The sequence below is a fragment of the Octopus sinensis genome, linkage group LG30 (assembly GCF_006345805.1).
Source record: "Octopus sinensis linkage group LG30, ASM634580v1, whole genome shotgun sequence".
NCBI lineage: Eukaryota > Metazoa > Mollusca > Cephalopoda > Octopoda > Octopodidae > Octopus > Octopus sinensis.
Window position 1 is genome coordinate 2,143,668 of NC_043026.1, and position 17,500 is coordinate 2,161,167.

At 38.9% G+C, this 17,500-nt stretch overlaps 1 protein-coding gene across 2 annotated transcripts in view; it reads right to left on the reverse strand.

The window, feature by feature from the left end:
* The window catches only part of LOC115226690 (F-box only protein 32), a 70,699-nt gene that overhangs the window by 41,550 nt on the left and 11,649 nt on the right, over positions 1 to 17,500 (reverse strand). For both annotated transcript variants that reach the window (XM_029797706.2, XM_029797705.2), the window contains exon 2: positions 16,142 to 16,346. In XM_029797706.2, coding sequence (XP_029653566.1) covers positions 16,142 to 16,269 — 128 coding nt within the window. In that variant the 5' untranslated portion in view covers positions 16,270 to 16,346. The remainder of the gene's footprint in view (positions 1 to 16,141; positions 16,347 to 17,500) is intronic.

A 17,500-nucleotide genomic window follows, 5' to 3' on the forward strand; every position in this document is an offset into this window, starting at 1 on the left:
GTCTATCTATCTACCTATCTTTCTATCTATCTATCTATCTCTCTCTCTATCCATCCGTCCGTCCGTCCGTCTGTCTGTCTATCTATCTATCTACCTATCTTTCTATCTATCTATCTATCTATCTGTCTGTCTATCTATCTATCTGTCTGTCTATCTATCCAACTATCTATCTATCTACCTACCTACCTATCTCTCTCTCTCTCTCTCTCTCTCTATCTATCTATCTATCTACTTATCTATCTATCTGTCTGTCTATCTATCTATCTGTCTGTCTATCTATCCAACTATCTATCTATCTATCTATCTTTCTATCTATCTATCTGTCTGTCTATCTATCCAACTATCAATCTATCTATCTATCTACCTACCTACCTACCTATCTCTCTCTCTCTCTATCTATCTATCTATCTATCTATCTATCTGTCTGTCTATCTATCCAACTATCTATCTATCTATCTATCTATCCATCCATCTATCTATCTATCTATCTGTCTGTCTATCTATCTATCTGTCTGTCTATCTATCCATCTATCTATCTATCTATCTATCTATCTATCTATCTATCTATCTATCTATCTATCTATCTATCTGTCTGCCTGTCTGTCTGTCTGTCTATCTTTATTCCTTTCATTCCATTTATTTATCAATCCATCAATCAATCATCCATTAGTTTGTCTCCTTACCAATCTGTCAATCTTTCGATCCACCATTCCATCCACCATCCTCCTATCAGTCTCCCAGTCTATCTATCTCTTTCTTTCCTTTTCTTTGTCTCCCTGTCTGTCTGTCTATCTGTTTATCAATCAATCAATCAGTCAACCTATCTATCAATCTCTTCGTCTCTCCAGCAACAAACCATTCTATTTTCACACATTCGCCTCCAACCCATAATTCAACCACAACCATCATACATACACATCCAGCCTCTATGCGTTTTGTCTACAAGTGTGCGTGTCTACGTTTATCTGGCTGTATAAATATGTTTAGATGTGTTTCTATATGTGTGTTTAGTTGTGTAATGATGTGTATTTGGCTACTTGAATGTGTGCGTGTGTGTGTGTATCCGAATGCGTAAATATATTTGTATACCTGTGAATGTGTGCGAGCGTAAATATGTTTGGGCATGTGTGTGTGTGTGTAAATAGATGAATCGATGTGTTGAGGGGGAGGGAGAATGTGCGCGCACACGCGTAGTCGCGCTAGCTAGTCGTGACTGGTCGATCCTACAACGACTTCGTAGCAAAGTAAATAAAACACAAAAATACGAAGGATCGACTAGTCATGACTAGCTTGAGCGGATGCGCGAGTACGCGCGTGCGCGCACCGGGGTCACTGTTCGCTAGTAGTACCTGTCTGTGTGTGTGCGTAAATGTGTGTTTGTGTGTGTGTGCGTAAATGTGTGTTTGTGTGTGTGTGTGCGGAAGCATTTTTTTAATCGTGTGAGCTGTCATTGGTGGTGCATGCACTCTGCGCATGCGCATTGCATGCGCCTTCCATTGTGCATGCGCGCGCGAGCGTCCGTTTGTGCATGTATGTGCGCGCGCGCGCAATTGCGTGTGAAGCAATTGACAGGGCAACGCCGCATCAACGTAAACAAACCATCAACGTAAACAACACACACACAAGCACGCACCAATGAATGGAGGAAGCCGTGTTGTAGTTACTTGCAGAAATAGCAGTCAGGTCTCCCTCGAATCACACACTTTACACCCCACATTAAGAAAAAAAAAGAGAAGATTATGTGGTTCTAGGTGCAAAAACACTACCCGCCTAAAAAGAAATAAGAAAGGTTGGCCACGGCTGGAAACGTCTTGGAACAGAGGCGATTAACAATAACACAGACTAACACACCACCACCACAAATTTAACTCAATACCAACAGACATTCAACTTCTTAGAAATAGCAGCTAAATCTCCAACTGTTTTATGTACATAAATATGTATGAGCGAGAGGGAAACTTCTATGGTAGCTAGACCTGTTAGAAATAGAAGCTAAATCTCCCGCTAATCATACCTGTCTACGGTACATATATACGTATGTACGAGCCAGTGAGGGAGACCTCTATATGGTAGCTAGAACAGTCGGAAATAGCAGCTAAATCTCCTTCAAATCACGGTATATATGTATGAAAGGCGGCGAGCTGGCAGAAACGTTAGCACGCCGGGCGAAATGCTTAGCGGTATTTCGTCTGCGTTACGTTGTGAGTTCAAATTCCGCCGAGGTCGACTTTGCCTTTCATCCTTTCGGGGTCGATAAATTAAGTACCAGTTACGCACTGGGGTTGATGTAATCGACTTAATACCTATGTCTGTCCTTGTTTGTCCCCTCTGTGTTTAGCCCCTTGTGGGTAATAAAGAAATAGGTATATATGTATGAGCCAATGAGGAAGGCCTCTGCCTGGTAGCTAGATCTGCAAGAAATAGCAGCTAAATTACCCTCAAATCGCATTCTGTTGACATATGTATCTATGACAGTCAACAATGAAGACCTGTACATAGTAAATAGAATCAGTAGAAATAGCAGCCAAATTTCCCCTCATATTCATAACCCTACAATCTTTAAAAAGCAGGGAGGGGGGGACATTAGGTTATGTAGTTCTAGTTTTGTCCCAAAAAACAAAAAGGTGCCCATATGTCTGCTCGATCCAGACTAGCCCAGGGTTAACCATCATCATCATCATCATCAACAGTATCAACATATGATGACATCTGACCACTACGTTACTACTACAATCTCCACCACCACCATCACCTCAAACATTTGACAAGCATCGTCAGCACCAGGGCACCGATATAGCACAAGAACCATTCTACCATTAGTAGTAATATGTATATATATGCATTTTTATAAAAGCTGCAAAAGCATCACGACTCATCAGTTTCACGTTCCTGTTCGTTGGACATTTGTGACTTAATCCAGTCTTGATCACAACTGGCTGACGAATGCCAACGTTGAACTCTGGGTCACAGTTTTCTGATGTTTTTGCAACGTTAACAAAAAAAAAAAAAAGCATATTACTCTACTTTCAGTATTTGGGTACTATTTTCTCACCAGGTTTTGCATTTATATAGTTCCTAGTGGAAAGCACGGATTTTTGTCAGTGAACAGGTCGCGGTCTTAAAGCGACGAAAATATTTTGACAAATTAAACTTAAATGTTGAAGTGAATCGAACGGCTTTTGTGTGTTTCTTAAATGGCTTATAAACACCTTCCAATGCTGCAATTGTTTTCGTTCCAGCACACGATCTCAGATCAAATCACTCGCTATGCGAGTACATCTCCGTAATATATATATATATATATATATATATATATATATATATATATATATATATATATATATATATATATATATATATATATAATATGGTAAGACAACAAAAGAAAGAAGAAAGAGACCTCGATATTATGTAAATAGAGGAATTTATCTGTAAATTTTCATAGCATTTTTCCGATGGCCGGATAACTGAAGAGATGGCGGCGTGGATTTCCACCTCGGCATCCGAAACTCGGAGTTTTATCATGGCTATCGAATAATTGTCACATATTACATTTACATATATATATATATATATGTCTGGGGAGAGTCATTTTCTTAATCAAGATAACACCGTGTTCTGCTGTCTAAAAATCAAGATAACCAAATCCGAAAACGAAATATATGTGTGTGTGTATGTGTGTGTGTGTGCTTGCATATGTGTGTGTATATATATATATACAAACATGTAAACACAAAGGCATGAATACACAACATACATACATGCATATACATATATACAGTTGTCAATTGTGGAACACGACTGTCACTACTACTACCACTACAACACAGACCTGATGATTGTGCAAAACATGAAAGTACTAGTTTTATCACAATAACTATATAATATTCCATTACTACGATATTGTAAAACTGTAAAAATTGTAAATAATAAAAGGTGAAAATCAGACTAAGTTGGAATTTCTTCTATACACAATCATACAAACTTGGATATATATATGTATATACACATGTATATACATACACATGTATATACATATACATATATATACATATATATATATATATATATATATATGTATGTATATATATACGTACATGCATACATGCAAAAAATCTACATCCATACATACGTGCATACACACACACATGCATACATACATACATACATACATACATACAAACATACATACATATATACATACATAGAATTCACACCGTATCCAGATTATAAATTCACATTTATTCCAAGGATAACTACAGAAAATGTTTCCAAACCTCCAGCTTGTCCATCCAAATTTAAACTGGGATTTATACCAATAATAATTGTTGCACTTAGTTTTGTGAATAACTTTGTTAGTAACAATCTGGTTAAGCTTATATTTACAGAAATAGACATTTAACCAGTAAATTTGCACATTACAAAAGACAATGTAAGTGGAACAGTAAAAATATGCGAAATTTTTCTCAAGTTCATAATGTGATATTATTTTCGTTATCTTTTGTAGAAACCTGCGTTTCTTAGGAGAATATTTCAAATAATTAAAAACATCCATCCATTCATTCATACCTACATACATGTATATATATATATATATATATATATATATATATATATATATAGGCATACATACATGCATACATACCCACATATATACATACATATATATTCATGCACGTACATGGATACATACGTGCATACATACTTGCATACATACATATATATACACACATATATACATACATACATGCATATGCATATTCGTACATATATACATACTTGCATACATACATACATACATGCATACATACATACATACATACATACATACATACACACATACATACACACATACATACATACATACATACATACTTGCATACATACATACATACATGCATACATACATACATACATACATACATACATACATACATACATACATACATACATACATACATACATACACATGCATACGTACATACATATACATACATAAGACTGGCTACCACTTCTAGCAGGTCTGGCTTCTATCACATATAAACCCAGTAACACCAGACACCTCTCCACCACCACCACCGAAGAGCCAGCCGACTTCAGCCACCGCCGCCGTTAAACATGACGTCTCTGCCAGACATACCAACAGCACTATCAGCTTCCCTTCCCCACCATCAACAATAGACCCGAACCTGATGAGCAGATGAGGGAGGAGACGTCGATGTGGTAGCGAGAAAATGTTTGCATCAACAGCCAAATCTTCCTCAAATCACACTCTTGTACGTATGCATGTATATACATACTCCATATATACAAACGCGCGTGCACACACACTCTGGAACACATTAATAAGTATGAATCAATGAAGGAACTTCTATGCGGTGGTAACTAAGACCTGCTAGAAAGAGTAACCAAATCTCCCTCAAATCACATTTTACTATTTTATGTATGTATTACGTACGTATGTACATATGTATGTATGCATATGAATGTATGTGTGTGATTATGTATGTGCAAGTATGTGTATATATATATATACATACATGCACATATATGCATATATGAAGGTATATATGTTTGTGGCATGTGTGTGTGTGCGTGTATGTATATATGTGTGTGTGTGTGTATGTATGTATGTATGTATGTATGATCAATGATGGGGTGTTTACATTATGGTCGGTAGACCTGCTAGAAATAACAGTCAAGTCTGCCTATAGTCTTTAGAACAGTCCATGTTGGATGATGCACGGTCTGGGTATGTTGCACATGAGGAGAAAGACTCGATAAAGACCCAGCTGGAGTAGGTTTGGTTCATAGGTCTGCTTGATTATGGCTGGGCAAGGGTTAAACAAGAACCAGACGGATTTACCACCACCACCACCACCAGCAACCACCACCACCATCGTCACATCATCGTTGCTACTTCATGAACAACACCGACAGCAGGTACCAACGGCATTAAAACACCACCACCACCACCACCACCACCACCACCACCAGACATCTCTGCCACCACCGCTACTACAACCACATCTTTACCACCGCACCACCACCATCACCACCACCACCACCAGACATCTCTGCCGCCGCCGCCACCACCATGCATCCCTGCCACCACCGCCGTCGCCACCGCTACCACCACCATCACCACATCCACCAGACATCTCCATCGCCACCGTCACCACCACCACCACCACCACCGCCACTAACAGACAACTTAGCCTCATTTTCATTCAGTCAGTAAAATGCCTCGTTTGCAACAGTGACGACTGCATAGAGTTAAGATGGTGGTGGTTGGTGGTGGTGAGGTCGATGCACTGTTGTGGTGTGAATGATTGGTGCAACGGTTTGGTGCAGTGATGTGGCTTCCTGTAGTTGTGTAGTCAGTGCAAATCAGTGGCATAGAGTGGAGGAGTTTTGTGTTGTAGTGTTGTTGAGTGGATCAGTGGTTATGAAGACAGGATCAGGTAGACACTGCAGAAGAAATTTTGATGGCTCAACGAAGTGGCTGCTGCAATGCCTTGTGCTGGGGTGAAGAGAGCGAGATGAGGCAAAGCAAGACATTTTGGTCATCCACTAAATTTGCCTCAATCCCCAGGACAGACAAATGGATTAATTCGATTATATCGACCCCAGTGCAAACTGGTACTTAACTTATCGATCCCGAAAGGGATGAAAGGCAAAGTCGACCTCGGTGGAATTTGAACTCAGAACGTACCGGCAGACGAAATACCGCCAAGCATTTTACCTGGCATACTAACAATTCTGCCAGTTTGCCACCTTATTATTATTATTATATTATTATTATTATTATTATTATTATTATTATTAATAATAATAATAATAATAATAATAATAACCTTGAACTAAGGTAACACCTTTTTTTTTTTTTGCTCAAATACTCCGGAAGGTGCTCAAAAAATAAGAGGTGTTACCTTAGTTCACTGGTAGTGAACAGCTGACACTGTAGCACATCTCCAGCGTTAGAAGCTGTGCAAAGGCAATGAAAATGATAAGAGTAATAATTACCCTGATGCAGTACCAGGCAGTGGCTCTAATGGCCTGATGCAGTACCAGGCAGTAGCTCTAATGCCCTGATGCAGTACCAGGCAGTGGCTCTAAGCCCTGATGCAGTACCAGGCAGTGGCTCTAATGCCCTGATGCAGTACCAGGCAGTGGCTCTAATGCCCTGATGCAGTACCAGGCAGTGGCTCTAATGCCCTGATGCAGTACCAGGCAGTGGCTCTAATGCCCTGATGCAGTACCAGGCAGTGGCTCTAATGCCCTGATGCAGTACCAGGCAGTGGCTCTCGTGGCTTCTGATTCGAAATGTTATCATGTACATTGTTTTGTCTTGGTATAAAAGATGGCCTACAGCAAATATTCTGCAAAATACCACAGATTTGCTTGTCAGTTGTTTGACCTTAACCAGTTGAGCATGTCCCTTAGTGGCTGACGATATGTGCATCTCTGATCAAGAGCAGAAGTAGTGGGGGAGCATCATAGCCATGTGTTGAGAGGGATTCTTTGGGGTTTGGATAATTTACCTTTAGAAACATAGGTGTTTTTTTCAACATCCTTAAACAAACCTTACTCAGAGACCTTTTGAGCGGGATCGGCTACTCAACCTGAAAGGTCATGGGCTGTTTATCTTGATATGAGAAAACCATGTTGCGCACATATGGTTGTGATGCATGTGCTGGGTGTAACCTTATCAGATGGGTAGCCATGATGGGTATACTGGGCTTCGTATATTTTACCCCAGTGTCACTTTGATGGCATGCACTTCTCTCTCACTCAATAATAATAATAATAGTAGGTGCATTAGGTATTAAAAAAATATTCAGAAAAATACACAACAAAAACACCAGGAGTAACAAGTATATATAACATACAGAAAATAGCACCACTAGGCACCGGACACATCCTACCTAAAACATTCTTTTCATTACAGTAAAAATAAGAGCACCACAACAAACCACAGCACAAACCCAAGGCACACAGAGCTGTGCTCGGTAGTGCAGTGGAAGCACATAATAAAAACAAGATTACTGAATAATAATAATAATAATAATAATAATAATAATCTTGGTATAAAAGATGGGCTACAGCAAATATTCTGCTCAATACCACAGATTTGCTTGTCAGTTGTTTGAATGCCCTGATGCAGTACCAGGCAGTGGCTCTCATGGCTTCTGATCTGGCTGATTGGAAGTGTTATCATGTACTTGTTTTTTGTCTTGGTATAAAAGATGGGCTACAGCAAATATTCTGCTCAATACCACAAGTTTGCTTTGTCAGTTGTTTGACCTTAACCAGTTGATGTCATGTCCCTTAGTGGCTGACGATATGTGCATCTCTGATCACGAGCAGAAGTAGTGGGGGAGCATCATAGCCATTTGTTGAGAAGGATTCTTTGGGGTTGAATAATTCACCTCTGGAAACAGGGGTGTTTCGTTCAACGTCCTTAAACAACCCTTATTCAGGGGACCTTTTGAGCGGGATGGGTTACTCGATCTGAAGAAAATTCTAACGGGCTCCACCCTGCCAAGGTCATGTGCGGTTTATCTTGATATGAGATCACCATGTCGCGCACATATGGTTGTGATCATGTGCCTGGTGTACCTTTATCGAGACGGGTAGTCATGATGGGTATATTGGGCTTCGTATATTTTACCCCAGTGTCACTTTGATGGCATGCACTGCTCTCTCACTCAATAATAATAATAACAACAACAACAACAATAACAATAGTAATAATAATAATAATAATAATAATAATAATAAAAATAATAATAATAATAATAATAACAACAATAACAATAGTAATAATAGTAATAATAATAATAATAATAATAATAATTTTGACACAAGGCCAGCAATTTTGTGGGATGGGGCAAATGATTACATCAATCCCTGTGTTCAACTGGTATTAATTTTATTTATCCCGAAAGGCGATGTTAACCTTGGTGGAATTTGAACTCAGAATTTGACAGACAAAATGCTGTTAAGCAATTTGTCTGGGGCAGCAATGATTCTGTCCGCTTGATGCCGTATCATAGAAGAGTTGGGTTAAGTTGACTCGGTCACCATACTATTGATTACATTACTGTTATCATCACTGGTGCTAAAATCAATATTTGAAGCCAAACCAGCAAGGGAGAGCCATACATGATTTTTAAACACAGCAGAAATGGCAGCCAAATCTCCCTCAATTCTTAAGAGCTTACTGCTTTATGTATATGTGTGTGTGTGTGTGTGTTTGTGTACATGTGTGTGTGTACATGTGTGTGTGGGTGTGTGAGCATAAGGGCATGTGTGTGTGTATGGAGGGTACCTGTGGAAGAGGTAGACCCAGGAAGACATGGCACGAGAAGGTGAAGCATCATCTTCATGTGTTTGGTCTCATGGAGGTGATGACAGGTGACTGAGACTTCTGGTGATTTGCTGTATTTGAGAAAACATGTCAAACCAAAACGTGGACAGTGCCAGTGACACAAAAAAGGCATCTACGAGATTCTTGGAGTGGCTGGCATTAGGAAGGGCTTCCAGCCATTGAAACCAAACCACAGCCAACTGGAGCCTGGCTTACTAGTTCCAGTGAAACCATCTAACCCATGCCAACATGGAAAATGGATGCTAAATGTTGATGATCAGTTTGAAAATTAGGGACTCCTTCATAGAGTAACTGCTGCATTTGTCAAGTATATGAATAGTTTGGCCGCTTGTTCCTCTGGGCACCATCAGAATGCTGTAGACATCTCTGATGAGAATTCAATAATGCTTGAAAATCAATTAAGGTTGTTTATTGTTTTTTCAGTATGTAAAGAAATGGCTAAAATTTGCTCTGTTTATAATTATACCATATGTTACACACACACACACACACACCACACACACACTATGTATATCATCACCAAAACTATTACTCAGAGCTTCATGTTGCTGTTCATTGGACAGTTTTGTTTAGAACGTGTGTGTATATATATATATATATATTCAAAATGTGACCTCGTGTGTACCATTGGCGATTTTTTTTCCTCTGTCTTCCCTTCTCTGGATCTTTCCTTCTCCTATGTTTCCGACGAAGAGCTCCACTCGAAACGTTAAACCCTCCTTCTTTCCTTAGCGTCCAATAATACTATACTTGTTCCACGTCCTCGCGTTGTTTTGTTTTTTTGTGCTTTCTTGTTTGGATTAACTTTATATATATATATATATATATATATTACATATATATATATATATATATATATATATAAGGATAAGATTGTTAATTTAAAAATAAAATAACGATTTTATCAGTGGTCAGCATGAAAAAATAACCTCATAAAGGTAATAATTATTAAAATTATAAATTAGGATATCTACGAGATACCACCATGCTGAAAATAGCAGCCATGATCTCACTCTAAAACCACCTTAATTGTCCATATATCAATACGGAGAGAAAACAAAGAGACAAGAGGAAACTAGTAAAAAATACTGGATAATTGTAGATCCCGGATTTCTGACTTTGCATTTTGGAATGCTTTGCCTCGTCAGTGGAATACACACAGAAGAGAAACATAAATACACATATATATATATAAATACAACATACGAATACTTACATATACGAATGTATACCTATACACACATCTATGTATATACATATATATATATTATATATATATATATATATAGAGAGAGAGAGAGAGAGAAAGAGAGGATATGAGGAGTTTTTGTCAGGATGACTCAAACTAATAGGTTTGTGTTCTGTGTGCTCAAATATGTGCACCACCAAAATGACAGTTAGAGTAGCTAAAGGTGGCATCCACTTGAATCAGTAGGTTTGCCTTTCCTCACTACTTTAACCTATATATATATATATATATATATATATATCACGTGACCACGTGACCAACCAGACCATCAGATGTTTTTACACATCGCTGGTCACAATGCGTTCGCACTGTTTTAGCCTTCGAATGACGCCACCCCACTGCCTAAGCGAGCAGGCCAACAGAAGAAAGAGAGAAAGAGTGGTGAAAGAGTACAGCAGAGATCACCACCCCCTGCCGGAGCCTCGTGGAGCTTTTAGGTGTTTTTCGCTCAATAAATACTCACAACGCCCGGTCTGGGAATCGAAACCGCGATCCTATGACGGCGAGTCCGCTGCCCTAACCACTGGACCATTGCGCCTCCACACACATATATATATATATATATATATATATTATATATATAATATATATATATATATATATATATATATATATATATATATAGGTATATGTATATATGTATATATATATATATATATATATATTATATATATATATTATATATATCTTACTCTTTTACTCTTTACTTGTTTCAGTCATTTGACTGCGGCCATGCTGGAGCACCGCCTTTAATCGAACAACTCGACCCCGGGACTATTCTTTTGTAAGCCCAGTACTTATTCTATCGGTCTCTTTTGCCGAACCGCTAGGTATATATATATATATATATATATATACACACATACATACATTGTGTGTAGAAATAGATGTGTGTGTGTATGTGTATCAGAGTGGTTGGCATTAGGAAAGGCATCCAACTGTAGAAACCATGCCAAATCAGATTTAGTTTTAGAATGACATGATAGGTTATGTGTGAGGGGCCAGATCTGGCTAGTTTGAACATTAAACAGGTAGAATATTGGGACTGTATACGGCTGGTTAAATTGCTAAAGGGTTAACTATCTCTTTTGGAGAAGGGAATTCTGAAATAACCCCCACCTCATCTGATCCAGCTCTAGCATGTTTCTCAACTCCTTCGCTTTGAAGGCGAGAGTACAAACAGCATTGTGCAGAGATAACATTGACTTTAAATTTCATTTTAGACATTTCTGACAGCCATTGTCTTTAACCCTTTCGTTACCAACCCGGCTGAAACCGGCCCTAGCTCTGAGTACAAATGTCTTGTTTTCAAAAGTTTTGAATTAAAATCTTCCACCAAACCTTAGTCACAATTTATGTTCTTAACATAAGCTTAATGATAACCAAGTTATTTTACTAAATTCTTTGTTATATTTAAAATAATTGAAAGAAACACAGAGCATCTCAACAGAAATACAGTAACAAAAGGGTTAATACCTATTTCTTTACTACCCACAAGGGGCTAAGCACAGAGGGGACAAACAAGGACAGACAAAAGGATTAAGTCGATTACATCAACTCCAGTGCGTAACTGGTACTTATTTAATCGACCCCGAAAGGATGAAAGGTAAAGTCGACCTCGGCGGAATTTGAACTCAGAATGTAGCGGCAGACAAAATACCTATAACCATTTCGCCTGGTGTGCTAACGTTTCTGCCAGCTTTTATTGCCTTTAATATCAAAGATAGGATAATCTGTCAATGACGGTCATATTCATCCATAAGCTGACAGTGACCATGTAGCAAGGCGTGGTAACAATCTCAGGAGTTTGTAATTCTAGCGATTGAGGAGAAATCATGTCCGGCAAGTTCACCATCGTCAATTCACTGCAGGGAAAGTCCACTGCCATCAATTTTACTATGTTTTTCTTCAATAAAATAGTTTTTAACTATTAATAGTGAGATACTCTGGATATATTTTTCTCAGTGAACTTTCCTCACGGTGAATCAATGGTGGTGAGCTTACCTGTAATCAGGAGAGACAACAGAGAGAATACAAAAGAAAACACGAGAAGGCATCACTTTCGCATCATATCAAGTGGCTGCTTCACCTGCAGCAGATGAAGAGCATGCCTTGTGAGCCCAGATGGGAGCCTGGCAGGGATGATTGCAGAAGAAGAACATAGAACAGTCAACGTTGACTTATGATGGTCAGCTGAAGGAGAAGGAGGAGGAGGAGGAGGAGGAGGGGGGGAGAAGAAGAAGGAGAAGGAGGAGGAGGAAGAGAAGAAGGCAAAGAAGAGGAAGGAGGAGGAGGAAGAGAAGAAGAAGAAGGCAAAGAAGAGGAAGAAGGAGGAGAAGGAAGAGAAGAAGAAGGAGGAGGAGGGGAGAAGAAGAAGGAGGAGGAGGGGAGGAGAAGGGGGAGGAGAAGAAGAAGGAGGGGGAAGAGAAGGAGAAGAAGAAGGAGGAGGAGAGGAAGAAAGAGGAGGAGGAGGAGAAGAAGAAGAAGAAGAAAAGAGAAGGAGGATAATGAGGATAATGAGGAGGAATGTCCCGGTGTATCCAGTAGTGGGATCCTTGTTTGGGAACTAAAGGGTTCTAAAGAATGTGGAAGCCCCGCCCCAGGCCCTTCTGTTTCCTATTTCATACAAATTCCCTATAATATTTAATTGTAAAAATAGGATTTTTTAAAGAGCAAAAGGGCTCGGAGGGTCCACCTGATTAAAACAGGAATCAAAGGGGTCCAAAGGTAAAAGAATGGTTGAGAAACTGGTGTCAATGATAACTAGACCTAACAGAAATAACAGCTAAAACTCCTCAAATCAAACTTCATGGTCTTTAAAAAATGAGATGTTGGTTAATGTAGTGCTGGGTTTCTGGTACTTGAAATATGGATGAGGTGGTCGTGGCTGGAATGTCTTTGATCACAGGGTTTAATCTGTCAACAACCGTAACATTATCACACTACTACTGGCACCACCACCACCACCACCACCACCACCACCACCACCACCACCACCACTACAACCACCACCACCACCAACACTACAACAGCCACCACCACCACACCACACCACCACCACCACCACCACCATCATCACCACCACCATCATCACCACCACCACCACCAACACCACCACCACCACTACAACCACCACCACCACCACCACTACAAACCACAACCACTACAACCACCATCACCACCACCATCACCACAATCACCACCACCACCACTACCACCACACCACCAACCACTACCACCATCAACCCACACTACCACCCCACACCACCACCACCACCACAACCACCACCACCACCACCGTCACCACACCACTACACACCACACGTCACCACCACACCACCACCACCACCACCACCAACCACCACCATCACCATCACATCATCACCACTCACCACCACCACCACCACCGTCACCACCACCACCACACCACCACCACCACCACCGTCACCACCACCACCACCACCACCACTACCACCACCACCACCGTCACCACCACACCACCACACCACCACCACCACCGTCACCACCACCACCACCACCACCACTACCACCACCACCACCGTCACCCCACCACCACCACCACCACCACACCACACCACCATCATCACCACCACCATCACACAACCACCACCACTACAACCACAACCACTACAACCACTACAACCACCACAACCACCACCACCACCACACCAACACTACAACCACCACCAACACCACAACCACCACCCACCGCCACCACGCCACCACCGCCATCGCATCATCAAAATGCAACAGCAATAAATGCCTAATCATCAGCCAACAAGCTGTACGGTGACGCATCAAAATAGTCAGCTGTGGTTTTTACTTCCAGCAACAAAACGGCCAACACAAATTTGATTTCCTGCCACAATTTCGTTTCAGCACATTTTTCAGAAACATGGATATTTTTTAATTAAATTTTCTACAAATCCCTTTTCAGAATGTATGTAGATTAGGATTACATCAGAATGTATTGTGGAAAAACATTTTTGAATGTGGAGGGGAGCAGTTTTGGATAATTCACAAGGTGGACTTTCTTTCTTTATAGTTTTCAGAAATAGGAATATCTTTCAATGAAATTTCCTACAATTTCTTTTTGAATGATATAGATTATGATTATATTGGAATTTACTGTGGAGAAACTTTTTCAGAGGTGGAGTGCAGTAGTTTTGCATTCAAAACTTTGCATATGTCTAAATATCATGGCAAAAAGGGTTAAGGACCCTCTTTTCGTCAAAAATGACCATGTAATGGACCTAGAAAGTTACCCGTTTATTCCTTTGGAATAAAACCATGTTGTCTTTGAACGAAGTAAAGAATTTTATTAACTCGAACACCATTTATTTATTTATTCATATATATAAATAAATATATATAATATATATATATATATATATATATATAATATATATATATATATATATAATATTAGGGAATAAATCCAAACTTACAGGGAAAAATTAGATTTAGGATTAAATCCAATTTATAGTATAAATATATTATATTAAATTAGAGATAAAACCACTATTAGGCAAATCAAACAGTGGAAAACATAAGCCAATACATAAAATTAATTTAAAAATATAAAAGTTAAAAATTAAAAAATTAAAAATTAAAAAGCATGGCCGTGGCCTTCGGGCTAAAACATTTTTAAGGATTTAAGGATTTATATATATATACATACTCTTTTACTCTTTTACTTGTTTCAGTCATTTGACTGCGGCCATGCTGGAGCACCGCCTTTAGTCGAGCAAATCGACCCCGGGACTTATTCTTTGTAAGCCCAGTACTTATTCTATCGGTCTCTTTTGCCGAACTGCTAAGTGACGGGGACGTAAACACACCAGCATCGGTTGTCAAGCAATGCTGGGGGGACAAACACAGACACACAAACATATATACACACACACTTATATATATACATATATACGACAGGCTTCTTTCAGTTTCCGTCTACCAAATCCACTCACAAGGCATTGGTCGGCCCGGGGCTATAGCAGAAGACACTTGCCCAAGATGCCACGCAGTGGGACTGAACCTGGAACCATGTGGTTGGTTACCAAGCTACTTACCACACAGCCACTCCTGCGCCTATATATATATATATATACATATATATATATACATATATATGTACATATATATATATATATATATATATATTTATATAACTTAATATATAAAATCCATTGTTTGTCTGTCTGTCTGTGCGCTGTTCATCCGATTGCACTGAAATTTTAAACATGGATACATGAGAGAGCAGGGTGTTCCACAATCTAAAAAGATTTTCAAAATAGTTAGTCTCCAGGTGAGAATTGCTATTTTTGTAATCTTGCCCCAGCATGGCCACGGTCTAATAACTGAAACAAGTAAATGAGATAAAAGAGCTACATATATAGAGACAGAGAGACAAAGAAAAATTTCCAGTCCCCTCATCAAAGAAACCAAGGATAACATAAATATTGTGTTTGTATACAAACCTTGCCAAGAAGTTTTCATTCAAATTCTCAAACAGTTTCACCCTCCAAAGTCTCAACTTCTCCCATCCTTCGGTGGTTCGGACCCACTGGTCTCCAGGTGACCTCCAATCTCGACCCAGGTAAGGCATGATGAACGGAATATCCTCAAAGAATAGATCAGTTGGTTTGCTGTTGCTGCTGTGAGTTCAAGCTTGGGTTTCTTTCCCTGCAGGGAGACAGAAAGCATAGAATAGGTTTAGGGCTCAGAAAGAATCTTCAAGTAAGCAGGGCCCATGTCTCTCTTCTTTATCTAACAATGAGGAAACGCAATATATATATATATATATTATATATATATATATATATATATATATATATATATATCACATATATACATATATAAATATATACATACATATATATATACATATATACACACATATATACATATATAAATATGTATATATATATTCACATATATATATAAATATGTATATGTGTATATATATGTGTGTATATATATATATGTGTGTGTGTATGTATATATATATATATATTCACATATATAAATCCACATATATATATGTATACACACATAATAAACTTATACATAAATGTGTGTGAATGTGTGTGTGTTTATGTCCTCAAAACTTAGCAGTTCAGCAAAAGAAAACCAATAAAATAAGTACCAGGCTTAACAAAATATAAATACTGGGACTGATTCATTGAACTAAAACCCTTCAAGGTGTTGCCCCAGCATGGTCGCAATCAACCAAATGACTGAAATAAGTAAAAGATAAAAGACGATAATATTGGAGGTGAACTTGCCAAGGAAGTGATCTGAGGCTGTGGGTTGAAAGTGAAGCGAGTGAGGCTCTGGACACGTCATCTGATCCATTCAAAAACACAAAAACACTCTTGGCATGAACTGTGACCTGGTCACTGACACAGTTCCACTGAGGAATCGTGTCGATGGAATTATGTCAGTGACCAGGTTGTTGTTGGTATGACTAAAATTCTGACACCAAATGATAAACATTTTAGAGAAATTAACAGCCTTTGTGTGTTTTTGAATGACACATACACGCATATATATATATATATAGTTATTGAAGTAGATAAATGAATTATCTTATTATGGACAATTCAAATGATAACCGATACCTGGGTAGCAAAAATCACAACAGAAAAAGCATGGTTGAGGTTACGACCATGGGGCCTAAACTCCGTGCCTTAGTGCGGAAATTTGAAGTTTTATATATTTAGTGTAGGAAGAAATGGAGCTGAACGAAGATTTAACAAAATTCCTTTTTATTATTTTCTACATATGTTTCAAAAGCTGCAAAGTCCCAATTAGGGACTTTGCAGCTTTTGAAACAT